General features: G+C 49.1%; 1 protein-coding gene across 2 annotated transcripts in view; it reads right to left on the bottom strand.

The window, feature by feature from the left end:
• Positions 1–416: 416 nt before the first annotated feature.
• Positions 417–10,313, bottom strand: part of SUSD4 (sushi domain containing 4) — a gene marked incomplete at both ends in the record, with an annotated part of 131,387 nt that continues 121,490 nt past the window's right edge. Inside the window, 4 exons of one of the 2 annotated variants that reach the window (XM_080699518.1) lie at positions 417–445; positions 1,395–1,774; positions 4,913–5,057; positions 5,825–6,022. In XM_080699518.1, coding sequence (XP_080555644.1) covers positions 417–445; positions 1,395–1,774; positions 4,913–5,057; positions 5,825–6,022 — 752 coding nt within the window. The remainder of the gene's footprint in view (positions 446–1,394; positions 1,775–4,912; positions 5,058–5,824; positions 6,023–10,313) is intronic. The other variant, XM_080699519.1, reaches the window with a different exon arrangement.

The raw sequence follows: 10,313 nt of genomic DNA, 5'->3' as shown, positions 1-10,313 counted from the left end.
GAGACAGTTTGAAGCAGATTTTAGAAGCAATTTACATAATGTGACATGCTTTCAGAGGGGCACGGAGTACTAATAACAGAAGTTGACAGGACATGTGATTTGATGGGCGGTGCATGGAGTTGTCCCTTATTCGTAGCAGGAGACACGTAACATCTTCACCCAGGATGGCACGGGGTTTCCCCTCTGCCCTTTGTTCCCAAATGATCTTGACAAATCCTCCAGTGTTATTTAAGAGCACTGCCACTGCAGTCTGTCAGCCTCACTGTTGGGTTCAAGACGTAGGATGTGAATCACTGTCCCCAAGGAGATAAATTAGGAAATGTCCTTCATGCCCCAAGCTCTGTCCTTCTGCGGCCTCACTCCAAGTCCAGGTTCCTTTCCCCAAACAGGCAGTCGGATCATTGGGAGTTCACTGGTTAGGGATCTTCTTCCATTAGAGGGATCTCTGTCAAAGCAGAGGTGGTTATTAGCTTAGTACAACCAAAAACATTCTAGCAATGTGGAATTATGAGTTTCATTAAAATATCCACAATGCCAGAAATCAGCAAGAAGAAGAAAATGTTAAGTGCCATGTACCAGATAAAAATCAAATAAACCAACTATCTTGTGTAATATCTACTTGCTAGAAAACAATTGTGCCCAGTTCATAAAAAATGAAATGTTAGACTTTAAATATAGGCTCTAGTGGTCATACAGGACAAAATGTTACAAATTTGAACACAGGGAGGCATTGTGGTTTTCAGGGAAGAAACTCTGCAGGGACCTAAGAGGCCTCTGTTTCCAGGTTGCTTCTTCCACTTACTGTCAACATACGCTGGAACAAAAGCTCTCATTTGCAAAGTTGTGCTAGTGCTGGTCTAGCCTAGGAAACAGAGCCCTAATTAATTGGACACATTTTCCCTATCTTGTTATGAGCTACATTTCTACCCTTCCTTGCAAAAGATTTCATGCATCTTTTACTTCACAGAGGGTAGAAATAACTTCTACATACCTCTCTGGTCCTGGGACACTGCCAGGCCCTCATACACACATCCAGGTCATCTCCCTTTGCATGTGTATGTTACCCTAGTCTTAAACCCCCACTTTCAGAAGTGCTGCCTAGTGCAGGGATAAAGAAGGCAAACATCCTCTATCCTACAGAGGCCTCCAAAGCAAAGTACATCTACTGCAGCCTTTCAATTCTGGGTGGCTTGGTGTTTTTCAGAAATTTCCATCAGTGGCCTCATTCCTTACAGTAACTGGCCTTGCCGGTGAACCTCTACAGGTAGAGCAAGCAGGAAGCAATGGGCTGAATGAGAGGTAACTGGCTTGGCCCTGTGCTGGGGAGCAGGGGCCTGTGTTACAGAGAGGGGCTGGAGGCGAGGAGACACGGCTCAGTCTCGGGGCACACTCACCATCTGCAATGTCGATGCCTGGGCTGGAGGACGCTACCTCCCCCGCCGTGCCTGTGATTGCATCAGGGCTGTCGGAGGTGGGGGCGCCCCCTTGGCACGTGGGAGGTGAGTATAGACTCTGGAGCAGCTCAGAAGAGCCCGAGGTGCTGTCACAGGTTTCTGACTCTCCCGGTCCTGTGTCTGTGTCCCCAGAGCCGGGATATGCTGGGGGACTCTGGTCATCCACAGGTAAGGGGCATCCCTGGCCCATGGAGGCCAGGTACCCTGGGCCTAAGGCACTCAAGCTTCCACTCACAGCCTCATCATAGGACGGGAGCATGACAGGCACGCCGTCCACCACTACGAAGTCCGGGTCGCTGCTGGAACTCCTGGGAGGGCCCCTGTGTGGAGGAAATGGTGTCAGCATATGAGAGTGCCACATCAGCCCAAAAGGAGGCCGCCAGGGCTCCCCACCAGAACCGGGGCCTCGGGACCCTCAAGGGGGGGATGGTGGTGCAGAAGGGCCAGGCTCCTGGTCTGCTCTGGCAGACAGCACTGTCCCCAGGGCTACATTTGGAGAAGGAGGCTTTGCTCCTGTCACTGTATCTTCCTGCTCCAGCTCTTCCTGTGGCCTCTGACTCTGCTCCCTCCTGGTGCTTCCTATCTATTTCCTGTGGTCTCTGAGCTTGGCCTTAGGGCTATGAACTTATGTGTGTGTATGGGGTGGGGGAGACCACATGGCCCAGTCCAACACAAGCATCCCAGCATGCCTCTGCTGTGCCCCCATGTCTGTAGAAGGTGGAATAACACTGTCCAATGTCTAAGGAGTGGTGGGCCCTAAGTGCCCGGGGAAGACAGCTGGCTTGATATGCTTTTTTTATGTTTTCTGCTATGGTATAAAATTCCCTTGATTTTAGACAAGATAGAACAATAGCTTGAACCTCATTCAAGTTTCCTGGGCTCATGGCCACCTCTGAGCTCACCCAGCATGGTGGTCTAGGCCCAGCCTGGCCTGTGCTGCTGTGTGAAGGCTCTGGGTGGCTCCGCTGCCTCACAGGTGCTTTTCTTGGGGGCACACACATGGCTCCTGGCCTGGCTGCTGTGTGTCCCATCATGCGGCATGTTCAGACTGTGGGGCTTGAGCCCACATGGTGTCTGACCAATGCCTGCGCTCTGCCTGACCCCAGAATAAATCTGGAGTGGCAAGCAGGTGGCTGACAGAGCTCAGCTCCTTATTGCCCCTGCTGGGAGCCAGAGCCGAGTGCTGAGACCAGAGGTGGAGGGGTAAGGAAAGTTCTTGAGTCCATTGACTAGTTGACATATCCTACAAAGTCTTGGCAGTGATGGTGGTGAGCTCCTTGTTCCAGTTTGAAGCTACCAGGAGAGGACAGGAGACTTCCAAGGCCCAGGAGACTGCGTCCCGGCAGGTGGGAGGCAGGAGAGAAGGGTTTGCTTCACTTCCGTGCCCTGTGTCCCTCTACTAGCCACTGACAGTGCATCCTTGACAAATGACCTCCCCTCCTCTCTGCCCTCTGCTGCCCACACTGGCCTCTTCTCCTCACTCAGGACTTCCTACACCTTCGCTGACCTGTCATCAAACATCTCCACAGTGTCTGCTCTCTGGGACATAGAGAACAAATCCCATTCTTGGCTTGCCCTTGACAATCTTACTATTCATGTGGACAGGTGGCATCAACTTTCCCCAAACTAGAAATTGATGAAAGATGGGAATAGTCGAGGGATTAAGAACATCAGGTGAAAGAGTTTGGTGAACTTTTTTAAAAAACCTCAATATTTAGTCGATATCCTGGAAATTTCTTCCAAGTATATGCAGAAAAATAGCTTCTGTGGGCCATTTGAAAGCACTTTAATGTACTATAAATCATAGCCATGTAGTTCAGCTTTCTCTTTGTAATCCTTTGGACTTCTTGAGATACTGTAATTGCTCAGTGATAGAACATGGTCCCTTGATTAATAAATAATAATGCTGAAGGCCGAGAGAGAGGATGGCAGGTTTGAGAGGAAAGAAGGTTCCGGTACCTCAGCAAGGGCTTGGCAATGGCACGGGATGGCACCAACACACTCCTGGCCTGGGGAGGGTGCTGGTGATGCCCACCTAGCACACTGCTATGGCTAGGTGGGTGGGGTGCCTGTCAGACCACATGGGCTACTGCTGCTACACCTGCTGTTATGGTTTGAAATGCCCCTAAAAAGCACATGTGTCGAAGGCTTGATTCCCAGTCTCCAGTCCTACTGGGAGATGTAAGGACTTTAGGAGTTGGGGCACAGTGTGCAAGTTAGGTCATTGGGAGCATGCCCTTGACGAGGCTGAGGGGTCCTCAGGCCCTTCCCCTTTCTTTCTCTTCCCATCCATCTGAGACAAAAAGCTCTGCTTCACCGCATGCTCTCTGACATGATGCCTGCCTCACCCCAGGACCGAAGTAAGCAACCATGGACTGAACCATGGCTCTGAACCCATGAGCCAAAAGTAAAGCTTTCCTCCTTTTAAGTTGTTTATCTCAGGTATTTTATCACAGTGATGACAAGCTAACTAATACTCACCTAGCATTGCTAGGTGGGATGAGGCGGGCCTGGAGGTGTAAGGCTAAGGGAAGGGATGGATGCTTTCTCCTCCAAGCTCCAAGCTCCACTGCCCCACTCCTCATGTGCCTGGAAGGTGTGAGAGGTACACTGAGGTTGTCTGGAGGGGAGAGAGAGAGCTTTCTCCTCCACTAAGTGGTACATGTGGTCCTGGGATAGACAGTCCTGGAGGAGGGGGGGAGGGGTGATAAATGCCCTGTTCTGAAGCATTAGGCCTAGGTCCCAGTGATGACAACAACTGAGGGTGAAGACATCAGCCTCAGCTCACTGGTGCAGGGAAACATCCCTGATAGTTCAGATCTGACTTTCAGGTAGTCTCACTAGCTATTTCCTGATTCCTTCCATGCCAAAAGCATTCCCTCTTGAGACTTCCCAACACACAGCAACTGACCTTTGCTGTGTGGTGCACTCTGACCTTGTCTCCTTGTCTGTGTGCTTGTCTAATCCTGCAGGGCCACATACAGATAGATGTCATGGGAATGGCACCCCTGGTGGATGTTGATAGAAATGGCCCCCTGGTGGACATTGATGGGAATGGCACCCCTGATGGACATTGATAGAAATAGCACCCCTGGTGGACATTGATGGGCATGGCACTCCTGGTGGACGTTGATGGGCATGGCACCCCTGGTGGACATTGATGGGAATAGCACCCCTGGTGGACATTGATGGGCATGGCACCCCTGGTGGACGTTGATGGGAATGGTGTCTCTGGTGGGGCAGTGTTCAGTGTGCAGCCCTGGCTTGCTCCCCTTATCTAGTCTCCACAATGCCCACCAAAGAATGGTCTGGGAAAAGGAGGGATACGAAGCCTGTTTCCAGCATGGTTTTCTGATCCCCGACACCCCAAGCATCCCAGGAAGATGTCTTCAACTTTTCTCTGTTCCAACTTAGAACCTCGCTTTGCACTCCCCACCTGCTGTCTCTGCTCCACTGACCTGGGGGGGAAGTGGGCCTTGAACTTGGTCTGGAACATCCTGGCCAGGATGACAAGCAGCAGAACCAGCAGCACGCTGGTCGCTGTGAACGCCACGATCTTCCATGTGGTCAAGAGGGTCTCGTGCGTGCTGGGCCATGTTTGCTCTGCCATGAGAGAGAACAAAGCTGTGCATGAGGCTCTCTGACTGTGACAGGTGTCACAGTCCCCTGTATGCTCCTGTGATCAATTCAGCTGGCACAAGAGACACACAGAGTGTACATCCTGCCTCCTGGGGCTCAGCAGAGACCTTGCACCTAGCACAGTGCCTGCAAATCTTGTTAGGATTCACATATCACTAAAATCATCTTCTGAATGGGCTCTGCCAGGATGAAGACAGGCCTGCCTGCTTATGCTCCAGAGCTGGCATGGGCCTAAGTAATGTGCTCACTTCTCGAGCAGAGAATGAAGCTATTCTGAAATGCACCAAGGGCTGGGGAGGGGAGAAGCAGGGCTAAAACCTTTAGTGATATTCTGAGACAGTCTTGGTTGGGGTAAAGGATGGTGGGTGAAGCAAGGGAGAGGAGAATCAAGGGAACATGCCTGTTTCTTGGCTCTCATTCTGCTATCTCTGGCCATCAAGAGCCTGTAAGAGGTATCAAGAGAATGACAGATTCTTATCCTTTTGAAAGCCTCCTGGCTTTCTCCCTCCCCTCATCACGCTCAGGGGCTGTCCTCTTAGACTCTCTGCACCTCTCCCCTTGCCAGTTCACATGAGTATTACCTGCGTGTCTCTAGATATCCAGCAGTAATAAATATTTCTGTTATATGCTATGTCCAGCAGAGTAGTATACAACCATCACCAGTGCTTGGGGGGTGGATGCAGCTTAGGACTGTGTGCAGGCTGACTGACGGGAGGGCAAAGGGCTCTCACCTGACTTGATGCAGTAGACTTGATAGGAAGGGAACCACTCTCCGTACTGACAGGTGATATACTTGTAGTCACTGGTGAGGCTGTAGCCAGGATCGCAGTAAAACTCCACCACAGTTCCATGGTTGTAGTGCTCGCAAGGCCGCGGGTGGCAGATGAAATCTCCGTGACTCACCATTGGAGGTAGTGGACAAACTTGGGCAGTGGGGGAGAATAAGAGTTTCAGAACCAGAGGTTCAGCCTGTCTCAAGCCCTTCAGATACGCATTGGTCTAAGGGAGCACAGCTGCCTAAAGATGCGCCTATGCGTGAAACTCTAGTCCATCGTGTTGGACAGGAGATGGTCCCTGTGTTTTCATGTAAGATCAAATGGAACCCTGTTAGAATATTCTGAGCACATGCCGCTGTCACATGGCATTGTAAAGTACATCGTAAAAGAGAGGTTCGCTTTACAATGCAAAGAGTATGCCTGTTTAATAGATGGTATTAAGCTACTCTATTAATAATGTATGCTATTATGTGCCAGACAACCTAGTAAATAAAATTAAGAGAGTTGTAGGCAAGATCTTAACTGAAAGACACAACTATGTTTCTGTGACCGTGGTAGTCATTTGGGACTGTTGGAATCACAGGGCTGTGGCCTAACCTGGTTCCCTCCTATTCTGCTGGGGTTTGGCCAATGACAGTCAAAGAGCAATTCTTCTAGCTCTTCTCCCAGATCTAAGACACGGCCCTTGCACACAGGCATGACCAGACCAACGGGGAACAAGGGTTAGGAGCTTGCAGGGTCTGGGTTTGCTTCTGCCACCAACATGGTGTGACCTTAAACAGGCCATTTAACCTCTGTCAGCCTTGATTTGTTCTCCTCTGTAAAATGGATGTGTATTTCCCTAGAAGATATTTGGGGGGTTTCTGAGTAAATTCCATGATATTAGGGGAAGAGAAAAGCTGCTTTCAGGTTTCTATCTTGAGCCTGCATTCTAGGCTACACAGTAAGGATGGAATCAGGAAGATTGCTTTAGCAGAGTTTTATGCTTCTGTATCTTATGCCATAATGAGCTCTCTGTGATGCGAGAGCTCCGAAAGAAATAGCACTACCACTTCAACATACTTCAGGAAACAACTGACCCATAAGCTCTGTACCTGTAGAAACAACTAAGAACTTAGACCCCGACAAGACAAATCAAAAGAGAGTTAATGTTTTTTTGGTACTAGAGGCATTCTACCTCCAAGCTACACTCCCAGCCTCTTTTATTTACTTATTTATTTTTTATTTTATTTATTTAATTTTTTTGGTGGTACTGGGGTTCCTGGAAACCCTTCTACCTCCGGGCTACACTCCCAGACATATTTTTATATTTTTATTTGGAAACAGGGTCTCTTAAACCAGCGTAGCTGGCTTCAAACCTGCGCGATCCTCCTGTCTCCGCCTCCCAAGCGCAGGGATTACCAGCGTGCACCACCATGCCCGGCTATTTTATATTTTTAAACAGGGTGTTGCTAAGTTGCTGAGGGTTGGTATTGTGGAGGCTGGCCTTGATCCTGCAATCCTCCTTTCTCAGTTTCCAATTACTGGGTTTACAGGCATATGCCACCAGGCCTGGCTGAGAACTAACTAAGCCCCTTCCGGGTGCAACCAAATGCTCTGGAAAGTAACAGAATGTCAGGCACTACCCACCACACATGGGCTGGTTCTACACAGAGAGCTGCCAACCCCAAACTAGATGCTCTGTGGAGGCCACAGAAAGGCATGCAGTAAGCAGTACTCAGTAGCAGCATCTGTTCACTGAGGCTGGGTAACAAGGTGGATTCCCCAAATGGAGGTATCCCAAGGTGTGTGGATACAGGTACTCTCTATTTCTTCATAAACAATGCTGCAGTATGTGTTTTGTTGACTCTTTTAGAGATGGGGAGACAGGAGCTTACAGTTGTAGCTGAAAGAGTGGGTAGGAGGCCAGGCTTGCTCTAGATAGGCAGATGTCTAGATTCCAGCTGACCGAACAAATCCCTGCTCATCTCTGAGCTTCAGGATCTTCATCTCTAAAATGGGAGCCTCTGAGGGATGTTCTGGGGGATGCTAGTAAGGCTTTGTTTCAGGGCTGACCAGTGGCGCCAGCCTGGACCTGAGTACCTAAGGTCAGGGAAGGTAATGAGGTCATGACTTACAGAGATTATGGAAAAGTGAAGCAGCCAAAAAAGGCACCCCACAGTCAGCCATTGCCAGGGGCTGGTTGGATGAAGGAGTCTTTATTGTTGGGATCCCCATGACAGGTCTATTCATAGGAACTATGAAGGTCTATTCTGTAGGAGCCAAAGCCTGAGAAACTGAGACACTGCTGGGATGCCCCCAGAACAGAACAGTGGGAGAAGACCCAGTTTCTACGGCTGACCTGCTTCCAGACCCTTCTGGGCAAAGCTATGGGGTGCAAGGGAGCCTGTGAGACAAGGTCTGCAGTGGGCAGCCTACCTGTGACATGGCCAGTGCAGGGAAGGTTCAGGGATAGATCTGAGGCCCATGGGCCCAGTGTGTGTTGGGCTGTCAGGTGGCTTCTGTGAGGGCCCCCCAGGGGGACACTGGCAGGAGCAGGATTTGAGTTTTGACTTGAAGGCTGAGGAGCTTTTCACTGCCCCAGGGTGTCCCCTGGGCAGGTGGTTACCCTTTATCAGTACTGCCCATGGTGTGGTCATGTTACCCCAAGCATTTACACTTCCACAAACTGGGGCTCTTTTCAGATTCCATACCTCCAGGCTGTTCTGAGAACATCTCAAGGAGAAAATAAACCAGTAAGTGAGGGAGAGGGACAGAGAAAAAGGCACTGGCAGAGGTAGCTGGTCTGGGAGGTCTAGGGGTGCTCCTCCCTTACCAGACGCCCTCCTCTGTGCCAGTTTTCCTCCTCTCAGTTCTTGGAGGGACACAGGAAAGGGCTGAGGGCTCATCTGGCTGCCTGGGGTCTCCCAGCACTGCCGCATGCTCACAGAGGCCAGCATATTCTCTGGGAGAGGAGGTCCTGCTTTCTGTTGGAAGAGCATACTAAATGTCCACCAATAGATGAATGGACACACACACAGCCCAAATATTCAGTCTTTAAAAAAAAAATACTGCCATCTGTAACAACATGACTGAACCTAGAGAACATTATGCTGAGTGAAATAAGCCAGACACAGAGAGAAAAGCACAGCAGGATGCATGATCTCGCTTATAAGTAGAATTAAAAAAAAAAAGTCAAGCACATGGAAACAGAGTTACAATGCTTATTACCATGGGTTTTAGGGTGAGAGAAACTGACAAGGCACAAAATTTTGAATGATGAAGGAATCTATAGCAGGGGCTATGTCTTATCCTGAAAATTCCTAAGGGTAGATTTCAGGCATTCTTGGAAATGGACAAGTTAACTTGCTTGCATATAATAATCAATTCACTAAGTCTATGCATATCAAAACACCACCATGCTGTATACCTTGAATATAAACAACCTTGATGAAAGAAAAAGCAGATAGGCCACTGAGGTGTTCCTCCCAGCAGGCTCTCCAAAAAGTCCTTGAGGGCCGCCACAGGATTAGAACATTACCAGAACTGTTTCCAAGGCCCAGGAAACCTCATGAAAGAGACCTCATAATGTATGCACATTTGTTATCAGAAGCATTTTTTCTCTCTCTTGGCCTGAAGGATAAATGACTGCTCAAATAATCACATCGACCCCAAGGCAAATGGTCCCAGGCCATGCTAAAGAACTGCTGTACTGAAGTGAGGGGAGCTGGCACAGTGTGCTGCTGATGAGCTGCAGTGTTAGGCTGCTTCTTTAATTTCTTAGGGTCTTTGCTTTCCCATCTGTGTAATGAGAAACAATTCCTAACTCACGGCTGCTGAGACGATCAGAAGCTTTCTGGAAATTGCAATTCACAAACGTCAGGAGCACAGTGGGCACTTAATAAATAATAGCTATTAGCAACACTGGTGCCCCAACTCCACAGAGTTCCCATGCTGCACTGCCAGGCTCCTCATGCCATCAGAATCCCAGGATGGCACTGTGACAGCCTCCAGAGGATCTGAGTGCATCTCACCATGTTCTCTTGGAGGCCAGATAAAAACCACCCCTAGTAGAGGCTTTCATTTTAAGACTGTCATAATTGGCTTGTAACAAAGATTTGTTTACCCCTAAGTAGTAACATTTATTGTCACACCTTGTAGAGTTTCTAATGACTGTACCTGGTAGACCTTCAGATTTGCTGTGAAGAAAACCTCCAGTGGTGTGGTTGGGGAAGTGTTTCTTTTGACTTGGAAGCCAACAATAACAAAAGTGTTATGGAATTATTAACTTGTTGAATCTTTATTTAAGAATCCCAAAGGAAGAGCCAGGTGTGGTGGTGAACGCATGTAATTCTAGCGCTTGGGAGGCTGAGACAGGAGGATCGCACAGATTCGAAGCCAGCCTCAACTACTGAGTGAGGCTCTCAGCAACTTAGTGAGACCTTGTTTCCAAATAAAGTATAAA

The sequence above is a fragment of the Muscardinus avellanarius genome, assembly GCF_963383645.1.
Source record: "Muscardinus avellanarius genome assembly, chromosome: 7".
In the NCBI taxonomy this organism is placed as follows: domain Eukaryota; kingdom Metazoa; phylum Chordata; class Mammalia; order Rodentia; family Gliridae; genus Muscardinus; species Muscardinus avellanarius.
Note: the sequence above shows the minus strand (reverse complement) of the source record. Positions and strands in the feature narration are given on the sequence as shown.